A 15872-nucleotide genomic window follows, 5' to 3' on the forward strand; every position below is an offset into this window, starting at 1 on the left:
AATTAATGTTCTTGTACCTGCGTAACAAGCGATATCACAATGACGATATATATAATCATCCGCATAACGAGTTTCGAAACTTTACTCTGATCAGGCCAAATTCCGCCCATCATAGTACATATTTTTACTACCTTCATGTACTCGTTTACTACTGTGGCTTTGTCCATAGTAAGGAGAAAACTGATGTTAAGAGTGCACGGCAGTATATACGACTAACAATTGATGAGTGACAGTGAAGTTTGTTGAGTGTCTGGGATTGGCCATTATGCTGCCACTTTATTTCGACCATGTAATATTTACAAAAAGAGTGCAGCTGAGTAATGTGTACCTGCCTGTCATTTCGATCGTCGTAATCCAGAGTGGTGATTTAATAATTCATTCGCCCTTGTTAATTTTATACCCTTAAAGTACCTTTAAGATAAAGATGTGCAAGTAACTCCATCGAAGTATTAGCCCGTCGTTATCGTGTATTCTTTACATTGTGTCCACTTCCCCGCGGCGAATCATCTTGAAACATCAAATATCCTCTCGAAAGAATCGATTGATTGACAAATTGCTAGTAACGAATAATTTAAGACATAGGTACTTTGGATACCTTGAATAAATTTGATATTAGAAAGCTTGGTATAGAACAATTGGGTGAAACAGACAGTTCCTATCCGAAACGGCTAAGCGAAGTAGAAAGATTGAAATGATTGTCGAAGATCGAACAGATCTGTACGAACTTTTATCTGGCTATAATCCTCTTCAAACTGTGAATAATCAAAATATATTTTGTTTCTCTGTAAAAAAGTGTCGTGTCTTTCGTGCACGTTTAAGCTGATTTGCTTCGCCAATTCTGGTCGCAAATTAATTTTTTGTGACGGTTATAATAAGCGTTGGCCGATATGTGTTAGTAGTTCAACTTCTTCCCCTGACAAACAGTTATGTATTTTTTACTATTACTAATATCACATTACTTCGATTTGTTGAAAAATCCATAATTGATGTGAATTGTTTAAGTAGGTCAAATGTTATAATTTATACTAATATATGAGGTAAATACTTTTGCATATATTGTACGTTATGTAAAATATTTTAAAATTCCGTTATGCTATTAAAACTGTTGTCAATTTTCATACGTCACTGATAATTTTGTACAAGAAACGATAGTGTATATTTTATTTAGGTGAATGTTTATTTTATCCTAAAACGACTTGCGTTTTCTTTATAACTTAATCTGAGGGACAATTCTACTTTCCATACACTGTGAAACAGTACACGCTAAATGTATCATTAGTAATAATATTTGATTAAATAATTTGAGTATCATCATGTTCCAATAGGTGTACTACATCAAAGTTTCCAATTTCCATCTTTCTATATTCAATCTCTCTTTAAATGCAGTTCAGCCATGTAAACACATCGGAAGCTCAACTAAAAATGAAAACAGACGCTTGCAGTTACTAGTAAGATACAAATAATGGCTACCTTTATTACAATACTTGTGACAGAAGACAATTCATATGTAAAAGTCTGTAAGATTCGCTAAATGAATAGCTGGCTTTTGCAAATCAAGAAGGTGACAAACCAAACATTTTCATATGTATCTTTGGAAGTAATATATACGCATTGCTAGTATAGATCTTAGACATTGTGCTTTTATTTTAAAATATTCCTTAATATTTCCAAAACAACAAAACACGATTATGCTCATAACTAATGCGAAAACATTAAACCTTGAAAACTTCAACTTATATGTGGTATATGTTCCTATTGTCTAATCACTCTGAAATTTAGCATAAATCATTTTCTCACCAAGCATCACCAAGTGGGGGTAAAACCAAAAAATAGTTAGTAGTTTAGAAATAAGAATCACTGTAATTATTTTCATATTTTATCCATTAATCTTTGTTCCGGAGTATTGTTTTCCATTGCCTCTGTCGGGAGTATTTTATGATTTACGTAGATTTCAATACGGTAAAGTATGAAACAGATGTTTTTAAAATCTGAAAAACATACATAGTATACATTTATTTAAAAAAAAATATTCTTGAAATATTTCCACATTAATTTCTGGTTAAATAAAAAATTACTTACCTCTGAGAAGCTCTTCAAATTCAAGATAATTAATCCAGCAGCTGATAAAGTGGGAGGATTTAAGCAATTTCTTAGTGCTAATACAAACAATAGTTTCGTTTTATTATTAGAATTATACCATAACGCGTCATATCTGTAAACGGTGTTAATTTAGTAAAAAAGGTTTCATATAGGATGATGATAATAAATGATTTACATCAGTTCATACTTTTAGCATCAATCACACAACAGAAATAAAGGAACCTTACAGATTTAATGGATCCACCTGTTATGTTATGTATGTTATTGTAATAAAATTTGATTTCCGGACAAAAACCAAAATACTTTGAGCAAAGTATATTTCTCAGTATTTATAAGTTACTTACATTGATTCGGTAACTTCATCGTTCGCATTCTGTACGAATTGTCCTTGTATCGTTAATAGAAATATGTGTGTCAATTGAGATGAGAGAAATACAACGTCCTTGATAAACTCCGCAGAAATTTCTGATTGTGCTGCAACCTGTTTTGAAGCACGATATTTACAATTACTGTCAAACTGTGTGAATTTGTACGTTGAAGAGCTCACCTTTACTAACGTGACGCTGAAAGTTACCATTACCAAACCGATGCAAATGCAAAGATAAGTAGAATGAATGCTTTGAATAGTTTTCAGGTAACTGTTTTGGAACCATTAAAACAGAATTAAGAGGTCATAGTCGATAAAAGATTCAGTAATGCACATACAGAGTGACAAATTATATTCTATAAATTCAAATTATTAGTACATTATGAATTGTATAAAAAAGTAGTTCAGATATGAAGTGAATTTTTTTGAGGGGGTGACAAATGAGGTGGGTAAGAATTTTTTTGTGGACAGGCACGCAGAGGTCATATGAAGGTGACATAAATTTTTTTAAATGGAATTGCATATTTTCTAATACACTAATCGATGCAGCTCGTCATTCTCTACAAAATTGTATGAAGTTATTTATATCGAAAAGACATTAGTTTAGGAGATATTTTAACTTTAATTTGTCGTATTTAGCATATAAAAGACAAGGATAACGTAAACGGAAAAATATTTAATCGCGTTTTTCATTGTCTTTCATACATTAAATTTGATAAATTGAAGTTAAAATATTTGCAAATCCCTATGCTTTTTCGGTATAAGTATGTTAATACATTTGTCTAGAAAATAATAGGCTGCATCGTTTAATGCATTAAAGAATATACAATCCTATTTAACAAAACGGTTGTTATCTTTGTATGGAGTTTACGTGTTCATCTACAAAATATTCTTACACCAGGTTGTAACCTTCCTAAAAAATGTTTACTTTCTATCTGAACAATTTTTGTATACAACACATAATGTACAAGTAATGTGTATTAGTAAATTAAGTCCGATCACCTTGTACATGATACACGCAAGTACACGCATTAAATTACTTTGAAAGTATTTAGGATATTCCTGACATTGTTTGAGAATTTTAAAGAATACATTAGCTAATTGTTACGCTACTGCACAGTAAAGTTCAATTAATGGAAAAAAATCACTGTCACTGCTTATTAACAATTTAGAAGAAGTATATGGTGTTTGAATTACATATTGTTGTAAAAAAAAACTTTTTACGCCTAACAAAATTATCTCTAAACGGTGATGCACCTTATTTTGTTAAAAAATAAGATTACTGAAAATATATTTAAAGAATAAAAAATAAGTTTAATAATACTGGAAAAGGAATGTTTTTCCAGTTTCAGTACTGACTCTATAGCATATTGGTGTTGTCGAATCGAACGAAGCACTCTTTCATGAATCTCATCCTGTATGGCACTCGTTTCATTGACAATAGACAAATCAAAAATCGCATTCTTGAAACGATGTCTGCAAAAAGTTTATGTTTCTTGCAGTTCCCAGCTAAAATTATTTGGTCCAAGTAATATTTCTTTTTTTACCCAGCCACTGCTAATTGTCCACAGGCGTGTTGCACAATGCACATATAACTTGTATCGCAACCAACATACACAATAATTCCTAAAATATATGTATACACCATATGTAAATTTATAATTGTACGATACTTCCGGTCATCGATATAATAATAAGCTGGATAAATGGTTAGTAAATCCCGCGTTTCGTTCATTGGTGAAATTATGTCCAAAACTAATGGCGTTAAAAATAATTGTAAGAAAATTACGATACAGACAACACCAATTCCTGTAAATTAATTACAGCGACACGTGAAGTGAATTATAAAATGAAAACACATCATTTCAATATAACTTATCCTACCACAATCAAACCAAGAAAGGAGTGCTCCCTTTTTGGCGTACTCGGCCATAATGTGGAATTCGTTACTGTGACTATCGGTTGACCAATCCTTCCAAATAGCGGTAAGTAGCATCTTGTACTGCAATTTGATCAGTCTCATGTAACCGAAAGATATGTACGAAGGTATGAAAACACAATAAATCGTATTTCTCATTTTTTTTTTTTTGGTACAGAAATATTTTTGCTAGCACACATTAACGATATGCAGACTTATTAATTGTGTCCAAATTGTGTTATTCGCTTCTTACAGAATATTTTGAATTCATCACCATCATTTTCAAAAAGCTTTTAATTTACAAATCCATCGAGTTATACATTTTTACAAATATTTCATACCAGAATAGTTCTTTGTAGCTTTTCAATGACGTAAGAGTCAGTATCTCAATAAAAGTGGACTTATCAAATTTTTCCACGTGATTTTTACACAGAATGTGATAGAAATATAATAGAAAATGGAAAATGAAGCAAAAAATTTCTTTACCTCCGTAGCTTTGATAATGTACAGTCCTTCTTTCAACAACACCCCGCTTAACGCAGTGAGAAAACAAATCTGGTTTAGTAGGACGTTCATGTTAAAGAAATGCACGACGTTTGCGATCTACAATCAACATTCGATTAACTTAACATATAAAGAATTTCGAATCAATATATAACGCTATTAAAAAGTTTAAAATGCTGTGACTTTATGGTATAACGAAGTGTCATATATCTTTACTCCGCTATTCCATAAATTTTCGCCGGCACTTGGTAAAAATTTGATTGATTAAAGGTCGGTCATTGTTCGTTTCCAGTAAAGTTATATTCCAAAGAGCTTCTAGATGAAGAGCGAATTCAGATGCTCAGCATCTAACGTAATGTTGCCCTCAAACAATCAATAATATAATCATGATATCCCATATTCTCAACGAAAATGTGATTTGTAATTGTAATTTTGATGTGAGGTGTAGATGTTGTTCGTGATAATTATAGCGCTGGCTGTAGATATCGCTGCTGGGCTACTGCTGATTTTTCTTCTGATTTAGATGCGTGGAAGAAAAATCGGACGGGATTTGAGAACCCGGGTCCCGAAAGTTCGTAACCTAAGGCGCTAATCACTGCGCTGCCGTTGTCCGATATTAGTTAGTGTCGAGTGGTGGTATTTGTGCTGTCGAGTGCCGCCACAGATGCTTTTAGTTGAGAATTTTGAAATATTGATAATATGTATTGATAGTCTCAGGGTACTCTAACGATTCTCTATACTTCGTAATGCCCATGTTGAGCTGGTGGGACTACCCTAATAGTTGCTATCCACCAATGATCAGATTCTTTACCCCGCTCATATCACGCATATCACGCTACGAACGAACCTGGAGGGTGCAACTAAGGGTTGATCGTCTGCATGGGCGAAGCGGCGATCGCAGTATACTTCACTCTATCGAGTACAAGAAAACATTGTGTTTCTATTGATAGTATAGCAATCGCGCTTTGACAATCATATTGTTAAGATATGCTACACGAAGAGATTTCAATAGCGGTGTGTTGTGAGTGCGTGTGTTATTAGAGTCAGTGGCTAATATAAGCCAGGTTGAGTAGGCTTGTCACTTGGCAAGTGTATTGCCGAAATAACATAAACTGAGAACTTTCAACTTAGAATTACTTGAAGTGGAAACAAATGCAAGTATGTAAACAGCAAGAGGACAACGATAGTTAAAATTCAGCGAACCTAATGGAAATTGATAAACCGTCAGCTAATGGTTCTTAATCAACATTAAGCACGAAACGTAAAATTTCGCTATTTATAAAAGGAATTACAAACGCCTCAAATGCAATAACAGATGAAGATAAATGGTTACCAGAAGTACCAAAATTCTTTCAGTTTACTTCCAGAAATTACAAACGAACCTCTTTAAAAAAGCTGCAACAAAAATTATTCAACTGAAGCCTCCCCTAATCTACATAGATGCCAATTATTATTAAGCCTCTATTAGATCTTCTAGAATCAATTGCTCAAGACAATTATACACTAAAGCAGTTAAAAAACACGCAAGTTAAAGCGCAAGCCAATGCTACTGACTGTTATGGCAAAATTGTCTTAGTCAAGTGTTCCTTAGGACAAATTGTAAAAATTATTGGAGATAAAAAAAGAGAGTATAAAGATAAATAAACAAAAGTCACCTAGTCTGTCGGAACACAACCTACCCTTGTGTATGTATATGGTTAAATATAGAAACTCCGCTTTTATGGCCTTATACCTACATCACAGAGTATAAGAAATTTAATCATGTTTCATTGCTGAGTTCGATTACTAACAGCAAAATATCTCGACTAACAAATTGACTTGTTACACGCAGTTACCTACGTCATCGATTACAAGATCATAATAGATATACAAATCACAATATAATTTCTATTTTACGGATAAAAAGCTGTACCACATCTCTATCTGCTGCAAATACGCGACAGGCTAATCTTCAATGTCCAATACATGCGATCAGATGCCTTCCTACATATTTTCATATGCAGGCTGAGTCACCTAAGAGTGAAAGATCTAAAATATCTTCGAAAGTGTTAATTATATCGAGAAATGTTTCAAATAAAAGTTGAATGGTTCCAAGAAAGACATTAATTGATGTAATTAGTATTTTTGTAGGTGACATTTGAAGGCCTCTCTCGAATCTTTGAATATGAGCCGCTCGGACTATTAGGAATAAGTTAGTTGCTAATCATCCATCTCGAGTAGTTACTCGTTGATCGTTAACTGTCTATCTTCTCTCGATCATCACTCGTCTGACACTCTCAGTCATTCGTCTTTCGTTAGTTAGCCTTCATCATTATGTACCATTAGTCAACAGCATAATCTATTTGTTTGTTGAAATACATAGTTTTAATCTCTAACACGGAGTGGTCCTTTAAGCTAATTTTATTAGTCGGCACAGCACATGCAAACGCCAACCAATTCCGAACGATCCATACAGGTCAATCACAGGGAATAAACAATCACAAAACAATAAAAAGATGATTACTGTACAATACAATACAGATGTTATAGTAATTAGTGTAGCATACAAAATACTGGTGAACCAAGAAAATTAGTATAGATTGTTGGTTATAAATTATTTTACGTACCTGCGTAACAAACGATAGTACACTAATGATGTATATAATCGTTCGCATGACGAGCTTCGAAGATTTACTCTGGTCAGGCCAAATTCCGATAATCATAGTGCATATCTTCACTACTTTCATATACTCGTCTACTACAGTGGCTTTGTCCATTGTAAAGAGAAAACTGATGACGTTAAGAGTACACGCTAGTATATAGGACTGACATTTAATGAATGAAAGTGAAATTTGTTAAGTGTCTAGGATCAGCCACTATACTTCTACTTCATTTAAGTTATGTAATATTTACACAAAGAATACGACTAAGTACTCTATATCTGCTGCCATTGCGGCCGTCATAAACCAAAGTGGTGGTTTAATCATTCATTCACCCCTGTTAAGTTTGTACCCCTAAAATACCTTTCATGGCGATGTACAGGTAAGCTGTTGATCAAAGTATTAGCTTGATATTAATGTGCGTTCTTGTCGCTGTGTTTTTCCTCTGAAAAAACCATGTCGAATCATTAGCAAGTATAATTAATTTAAGATATAGCTTTAGATATTTCGACTAAAAATTGTTTAGAAAAGGTAACTTGGAAAAGGGTGGTTGGGTGTATAGACAGGTCTGTATAAAAGGATAGAGAATAGTTAAATATTAATTAGCTCTTTCGCTGCCACGTGTCTCACATATGTGACGCCCTATTGCTTTCTACAGCCCCAGGCGTCACGCATATGTATGTGCCGCATTCTAAGTGCAGCATGTATTGCCTAGTTACCATTTTCTATTATTATATACGTAAAAATATATATCATATTACGCAACATGTTGAAAATTTGGAACTTGAGCTGTGAACAGTAATTTTTTCCTTAAACAATGGTAACAAAAAGGTTAAAAAGATCTATACGGATCTTGATCTCGTTATTTTCTTCATTAAGGTACGATTAAATGAAAGATATTTTACCCCCGTCTATCTTCTCCTTGAGAAAATACCCCGAGTTTCGTAAACGTTTAAGCTACCACGGATCAGATTCCAGGTTGAAATTTCGCATTAAATTAATGGACGTTCGATAATATGCACATGAACAGTTTACCTTCCTGTCATGATTAATAATTATATATCTTTTACTGCTACTAGTGATATCACATTACTTACATTTTAAAAAATAACCATAACTTATTGAATTGTTCAGATAAGTTAAGTCATAAATAATATCACAATTTACATTGAAATAGATCTTTGTGTATGTATTGTACGCGTTACGTAAAACATGTTGAAATTTCATTAGTATCGCAATACGATTGTCATGACAATATTGATATTTGAAATGAATTTGAAAATTTATATAGAAGTCATAAGATATTTAGTGCAAATATACATTTAATATATATTTAATAAGAGATTCGTATGCAACGTATCTTAAACGTATAACAAATGTTAAATATATTGTCATTGAATGTTAGGGCTTATTAATAATATAATGGAATACAGTTCACATATTTTTCTGGCCTGTGCGAAACATACACTTATACTAGACATCTTGTAATTTCTAAACATATTTTGAAATTCATGAGATTTCAAATTTCACACATATAATCGCAATTGTGAAATCTTATTAACAATGCTAATGAATTTTCCATATAAAAGTATATTCATAAGAAATGTCTACAAATGTTTGGGCGCTTTCTTCGCGAACTTATAGAAATTCTTAAGAGAGTGATTACATTGCATGCATTTCGATCCTCAGATGTTTCATTCATCACTATGGTATTCCATGAGAATACGTATCCACTGTAACCAATCATATACATATATAGCTTGAAAAATAAACCGGAAACGACATTTTTCTGCATAAACTTTCTTCATTGTGCTGATGTCTAAAACCACACGCTATAAATATTGGCCACATTTTTTAATATAAAATGTGCAATGTGCGTGCAAAAATTAAGGTATACTCACCCACTGATAGCCAGCAGGGCACAACCATGCTGTACGAAGTGAATTAAACTGGTGTCACAGGCAATATAAACAGCTACGAGTATTGACACCGATGCTACCATATGCACTAGTATGACATAATAATATCGTTCTTCGTCCACGAAGTAATAAGCTGGGTAGATTAATTCGCGGCTCCGTGACTCGTTCAAGGGCGCGACGATGTTCAGAATAGGTGATACAGCCGGTATGAGGGCGAACATAACGGCGGTGACAAATGTGCTGACTAAATGCAAAAGGAATAAAATACAAAATAAAATAGCAATTATTTACGGCAGACACACCTCATCAATTGATGTAAACTTGGGATTTGTTGCCAAGTAATTGCACTTCATTTCATATATTCGCATAAACATTTTTAGTGTTACGCGAGTATATCATATTGTTATGGCTTAAAATGAATTTAGAGTAGGTTTGAATTAGTTTTTTTTTTTTTTTTAATTAAGTTTAGTGCAATGTGAAAATTGATTCATTTTCTTTGTCACCTTTGTATATAAAGGACATGATCATTGCCTTCTGAGAGTATATGTCCAAAATCTCTAATTCCCTCTTTGGTCGTTCTATCAGACGTTCGGCGACGATTTCGCTTAAAAGTTCTTTCAACTACAATTTTAAAGATGCTTATAATAATCAAAGAGATTACAGAATGTCGATCTGTCCTTCACCTTCTTCTCGTTCAGAATGTAATTGTACTGCTTGAGAACAATCATTAATGTTACATCCAAATGCGGCATCTGTTCTAACAGTATGTCCAAGCTGTAAAACGTTAGTATCCGTGATATCTACAATATACAGAAAAAATATTTACATTACATATTTACATCTATAATCTCTATATCCTATCATATCGAAAGATTCTATTATATAAAAGCGACATGTGAAAAACACGATATCGTATTTCCCGTCTTTTGTAAAAGTTTAAATAAGAACTTTAAAATTCAACATGCTGTCAACTAATATCGCACTAAAACTATTTTCGTATCTGAAAATCATTTTGCATATAGCTTTGTAATCTATGTATATGTATTATATGTATTAAATACGCTGACACAGTCTAATTGTCAACCTCTGGAATATGTTTTACAGATACTGTGTCTCTAACTAGTATAACACATTTTTATATTAATACCGTTAATGGTTATAAACAAAATGGTTATGGCAAATAACACTCGAATACTAGATATTTTTTATAAATGAGGAGCGTATAGGCTGGATATAATATTAATTAACGAAGACAATACCTGAGTTACAAGACAGACAATAGTCACAATCGATGTGACAAATCGCATTGTAATTTTCCGGAATTCTTCCTGATAAGGCCACACACCAACAAGCTGCCCGAAAAATTTGATGGTTTTAAGATATTGAAACTCGATTGTTTGCCAATCCATAGTCGTTCAATCAATAATCAGTATTGCATAGGTCGCTAGAGATCGTGAGATATAAAATTCGTTAGATTGGACTAAAATTGAATTACACGACTTGATTACTGGCTAGAATTAGTAGCCTAAGCGATGTTTATGCATTTATAGGAAATTTCAAGCAAAAATCTGTAGAATGTATAAGAGAATGTACATATAAGAAGATACTAGAATATGTAAAATAACGAGAGTAAAATACTCGTTATAATATTTAATAAAAGGAATAAAATTGATCAAGTACTGTTCACCAGTATCACGTTTATGAAAATGTAAATTCAAATGAATCTCTACAATTTAAGAGTTACATTAAATGAACAGAAATGCAACTAATACCCTCCACTGTCCACACTGCAGTAATCAAGTAGGCCAAGTTCAAACGTGTATATCCTCCATTACGTCAAAAACAATAGCAATTTTGTGATCGCTTTAAGAAATTGCACTCGCTTTTAGCGATCTGATTAATTTATGCGGGAAATGGAATTATTTTAGTGGCATGCTATCGCTAATACTTCTATGTGAAAAAGGTTTATTAATTTAAAGGTAATTTAATTTAACATAGTACTAGTGTACATAGTAAGTACATAAACGTTGAAGAGAATAATTCATATGTAATATGTTGGTAAGTGCGCCTATATAGGCAATATGAAAAATTAATGGTGGAGGGGCAGCTACATTCCTTTTGGTATCAGCACCATATTGCAAGCTGGTATACCACAGCTGATATTTCACATAACGGATGATTCGTTTGATAGAAGCAATACCTACCAATCAATGTTTTCTTTTCCAATTTCACGAGGCATAAATCATTTGATTACAAATTTCTTACATGTGAAGTATAGAAAAATATCCTATAGAACAAACAAGTTGATTTTCATTCAAGTTTATCATATGTACTATATTCTGTTCAACGAGAAAAGTTAGCAGAGTTAAACAGAACGATCACGTACTAAGCATGTGACAGACGCAAGAGACGCCAGTTATTGGATGTTCGACTTCTCGGGATTATGGCACGAGCGGTGGCAGTGCCAAGTAAATACATTACGCAGAATGGACAAGAACCTACGTTTGTTTTTAACATTCAAAAAAAAGATCGTACTTTGAACAAGGTATTTTAATTGATTTATCAAATACAATTTCGCAATCGATATGTCGAGTAGTCCTAGATAAATGCTCGGTTGTTTTTGTATAAAAAGAACTTTCCATCAGCGTAATATTTTGAGTAACTTTTTTCTTTGCGTGTTACCGCCGCTACATTTTAGTTTCTGAGATTATTCTAAGTGACCGTTCGTTCCTCTGCTTTTCTATTGATCTATAAAGAATATAAGAATTAATTGAAAATATCTCTAAATTACAAAAAATATCTTTTTCATCGTTACCGTCATCAATGCTCTTTCCTCCTCTCTATCGTCAAATGCTCTATGACAGTGGCTTTAAGTGTTCTTCGAACTGTTATGGAGTTTATTTTCGTGTTAGATTCGTTTCTTACTATTTCACCCATTTCCGAGGATGTAATTTTGGGTTCTTTGTTCATTATATTGACTATTGTTTGTCTCGACCTGTAAGGTCCTGAGGATATCCGTTTCACGTGGCACTTGTCAGATCTTTTTTGCCTCACTCCTCTCACGGTAAAACGACTTCTATCGTTTTATTTACTAATTATTATGTAGTAAGTATGGATACACGCACTTTCTATATTGAGTTTTACTCAACAACTTGTGACATTTCATTTTAAACGATTAAACTAAGCAAACGAACATAATTTTGTAATTACCACCTAATGACAAAATCCGCAATTACCTAGTTGCCAACCCAATAGATCGATTCCGATTGTAAATACGACTTAGTTATAATTTCTATCGTTCCAGTAGCGCTGCCATCTTATTCTACACTGAACCGATAACGTCGGATGTGACACCTAAATGGTGTGGCGGGCTACGTTTGTTTCCGCACCGTGGGACACTATTCTATTGCATGCAAAACCTATCTTATTCTTAGTCAATGATATTACGAAGATTTATGATGGAGTTTTAATAAAAAGAAAATGTACAAATGTAGCTCTGTAATCACGTGTAATGTATAACTAGAGAGATATTTTTACCACAGATTTTTACTCCTGTTGACTTCACGACACTCGTCTGTAGCTTTACCAACTATATTAAATTAATTACGCCGCTCACCGCTGTAAATCGCAGAGGGCGTAAGAAACACTGAGTTTTTGTACGGTCGGTATTTCAGAACATGGAACACGAAGTCCAAGAGGTTTGTTCTGTATATGCATATATGCTCGTCTGCTATAGAATATATGTAAATCGATTCCGATTGTAATTATATCGATCATTGATTCAAGTATAACTTATACCGTTCCAGTAACGCAAGTATTTTATTTTACCCTGAACCGATATTGTCGCATTAGACATTAAAATAGTATTATATGAAGGTATACGGAGGGCTATGCAGCCTTCAAACTATGCGACGCTTATTTACATTGCAGGAAATATCTATGTTATTCTTAATCACTGCGAAATCACAAATGAGATATTCTCGTTCGCGATCAGAGATATCGTTCTTAGCACAATTACATGAACAGGTTTTGATATTCGTATGTCGAAGTATAGGGAAAATCATCCGAAAATTGAGTCATGAAAAATCAATATGGAAGACAAGAAGGTTCTCGTTCTATACATGCGTGGCATGCTATGAATGTATCAAATAGTGACAGAGACACTCCTCTCATCTCTGTCTGTCTCGCAGAACAAGAACCTTCTTGGCCTCCATGTTGATTTTCCATGACTCAATTTTCGAGCGATTGTCCCTAGCAAGTGTTGAGTCCTGTTTATACGATCGTGGTCCTTAGTCAATGTCAGATCGTATTTGTAAAATAATGTATTATTTTATTAGTCATTTCCTGCGTTTAGGCAAAAAACTTTTAAAAAAGGCATAGAGACAGGTTTACGATACCTCACTGCAGATGGCAGCACATACATACCAGCGCTAAATTTAAAAATAAAATCCTAAATTATGCCGTATTTTTGTTTTTCCAATTTTCAAATGTTTGAATATCATTTCAATAGTAACGCAGAACAAAGAAAAGACGAACTATTATATATAGATCTGAGTCATGTCTGCCATGATGAATACAGATACCAGCGGCACTACAGACAAGCTTGAAAATATGTAGCATGATTTGTTTGTTTGTTTTATTAGTTCTTATATAACACCTTGCTAACTCAAATTCAAATCGTTTCCTCGTTTTTAATATTACCTCTTGCTGTACCTCGTAAGATATACGATATTTTGTATTCTTTCGTTATTATATTAAATACTAATTACGCCTCTCATAATATACAAGTTTGTTTGTTCTATACGAAATTCAAGATTGAACTTTAAAATATTCAAACTTAACTATTTCAGCTATATGCTCGTATCTTATTATATGTATATAGATTCTTATGAAACATCTATTTTGAACCCCAAATATTTCATTTGTCCACTGTATATACCCATTATAACCATATTCTTAATACAAACAATGACTGCTTATTTTCTATAAACTCTAAACATTAATTCATTAGATCGAACCACCACACTCGTTTTAACGAGTATTCCCAGCTATGGAGTCCTCTCTTTTTCTAACAAATATCTTCTCTTTCTTTTTTTTCAGTGGAAGGAACGTTCGCTCGCAAAGATATTGCGAGAACGTAGCCATGATCGTTGTCGTACGTGTTAGCTTTGCTACAATAGAGTGGAAGATACGTACTAATTGGATGCAGCCTTTTAGGCCGCTGCCACGGAGCAACGGGGGTTGGTTTAGATTGGAAGAGTAACGGCATAGACTGTAGCTGCTGCTACTGACTACTACGACAGATCAAGTTACACAAAGGCAGCTTTTTTAATTGGATAACGTCATATCGGCGCGTTCGCGCGCGTATCCTAACTTTTTTTCTCATCGATTTGCTCGGTTCGCCAGCGGCCACCTATGGAACAACTATGTCCTCCCCATAGAAAATCGAACGAATTCCTCTGGCTGCGCTGTCAAGCCGAGGAAAACGTCGGGCCCGTTGTTGGCCTGCCACCGATACACACATCGTGTGTGAACTCGTTAGCCGTTTCGACATAGAGTTTCCGTGACTGACGAAAAAAAAAACACGAGATGTGCCCTCTCTTTAGCCTGTGCCGCGCGTCGAGCTGCGCGAGAGACCACTTATCAAATAACGCGATTGTACTTTCAATTTTCAATTAGTCGTAGTGCCTAGCGAGTCTGTCAACGGCTAACTTCCCGCTTGTCGTTACTGGTCACTATTCAACACTTTGACTATTTTTGGTTTCCTGCCGGTAGCAATAACAGGCGATAAGTAACAGCTGGAGACCGCTTTACATCTTTGTTTCTCTTTTTCATACTTATTCCAAATATAGACGCCTGTTATCTTGCGTATTTTATAATTTTCGATACTTTGGTTCGTATGCATGATTTACAGTAATAAGCAAAAGTGAACGCACACTTTGTACGACAGAACATCTTTTTTTTCGGTACGACCAAACGACAATTCTTTTTTCTTTTTTTTGAGAAGTTAGAAGTTAAAATTTACAATTTTTCGGGACCGCGAACAAGGAAGTAAAGGTCACTTTTTACAATTTTTTTTACCTGAGCCTGTAATGAGAACTTAAATAACACATTTTCTAGAGTTGTGCCAGTTATATAAGTATGTGTTGAAAATTTTATCGAAATCAGTTGATACGGAAACAAGCGACAGACATCGAAAGATGTAAGAATCTGTACATGTTAGCCCGACTATCACGAAACTGCGATTTTCACTATTTTTAATCATTTGTCGTTCATAGTAACGTTCATCGATTTCGAGGAAAATTTCAGCATGTATGGAACGCATAGAAAGTAAATGTGAAAACCACCGCAACGTAATTCTAAACCTCAACAAGCATGATTTTCACTGCAACGTATTATATTCATCAGGAAGAACGAAAGTCTCG

General features: G+C 33.8%; 2 protein-coding genes and 1 long non-coding RNA gene across 6 annotated transcripts in view; 1 reads left to right on the forward strand and 2 right to left on the reverse strand.

Annotated features, from left to right (window-relative positions):
* Positions 1-15872, forward strand: part of LOC110119775 — a 241088-nt gene that overhangs the window by 216145 nt on the left and 9071 nt on the right. The gene's annotated exons all lie outside the window — the stretch shown is intronic.
* Positions 1623-8517, reverse strand: LOC105666324. Of its 2 annotated transcripts, XM_012314589.3 has the most exons (8): positions 4872-8517; positions 4352-4469; positions 4015-4276; positions 3827-3943; positions 2648-2738; positions 2445-2581; positions 2080-2212; positions 1623-1988 (listed from the first exon to the last, which is right to left on the reverse strand). In XM_012314589.3, exons 1-8 carry the CDS (start codon positions 4959-4961, stop codon positions 1941-1943), a joined length of 996 nt encoding a protein of 331 aa, XP_012169979.2. In that variant the 5' UTR covers positions 4962-8517; the 3' UTR covers positions 1623-1940. The 2 variants fall into 2 exon arrangements, with proteins under 2 accessions (XP_012169979.2, XP_048267093.1); XM_048411136.1 differs by having other exon boundaries at positions 2445-2738.
* LOC100650656 lies at positions 9103-12739 on the reverse strand. Of its 3 annotated transcripts, none has more exons than XM_048411148.1 (8): positions 12263-12739; positions 11834-12195; positions 11652-11734; positions 10707-10891; positions 10131-10247; positions 9951-10068; positions 9430-9691; positions 9103-9360 (listed from the first exon to the last, which is right to left on the reverse strand). In XM_048411148.1, exons 4-8 carry the CDS (start codon positions 10854-10856, stop codon positions 9348-9350), a joined length of 660 nt encoding a protein of 219 aa, XP_048267105.1. In that variant the 5' UTR covers positions 10857-10891; positions 11652-11734; positions 11834-12195; positions 12263-12739; the 3' UTR covers positions 9103-9347. The 3 variants fall into 3 exon arrangements, with proteins under 3 accessions (XP_048267105.1, XP_048267104.1, XP_048267103.1); XM_048411147.1 differs by having other exon boundaries at positions 9103-9347; positions 12263-12738; XM_048411146.1 differs by having other exon boundaries at positions 9103-9261; positions 12263-12705.

The sequence above is a fragment of the Bombus terrestris genome, chromosome 12 (genome assembly GCF_910591885.1).
Source record: "Bombus terrestris chromosome 12, iyBomTerr1.2, whole genome shotgun sequence".
Taxonomy (NCBI): domain Eukaryota; kingdom Metazoa; phylum Arthropoda; class Insecta; order Hymenoptera; family Apidae; genus Bombus; species Bombus terrestris.

What these genes read in the sequence shown, in the direction of transcription:
- LOC100650656 (XM_048411146.1), bottom strand. Translation starts at nt 10,856, where the DNA reads ATGGATTGGCAAACAATCGAGTTTCAATATCTTAAAACCATCAAATTT. An exon ending in CATGTCCTTTATATACAAAG is followed by an intron (nt 9,692 to 9,950) that starts GTGACAAAGAAA and finishes TTTTGCATTTAG; the next exon opens with TCAGCACATTTGTCACCGCC. An exon ending in GCCCTGCTGGCTATCAGTGG is followed by an intron (nt 9,262 to 9,429) that starts GTGAGTATACCT and finishes GATTGGTTACAG; the next exon opens with TGGATACGTATTCTCATGGA.
- LOC105666324 (XM_048411136.1), bottom strand. Translation starts at nt 4,961, where the DNA reads ATGAACGTCCTACTAAACCAGATTTGTTTTCTCACTGCGTTAAGCGGG. An exon ending in ACATTATCAAAGCTACGGAG is followed by an intron (nt 4,470 to 4,871) that starts GTAAAGAAATTT and finishes ATCAAATTGCAG; the next exon opens with TACAAGATGCTACTTACCGC. An exon ending in GGACAATTAGCAGTGGCTGG is followed by an intron (nt 3,944 to 4,014) that starts GTAAAAAAAGAA and finishes AACTTTTTGCAG; the next exon opens with ACATCGTTTCAAGAATGCGA.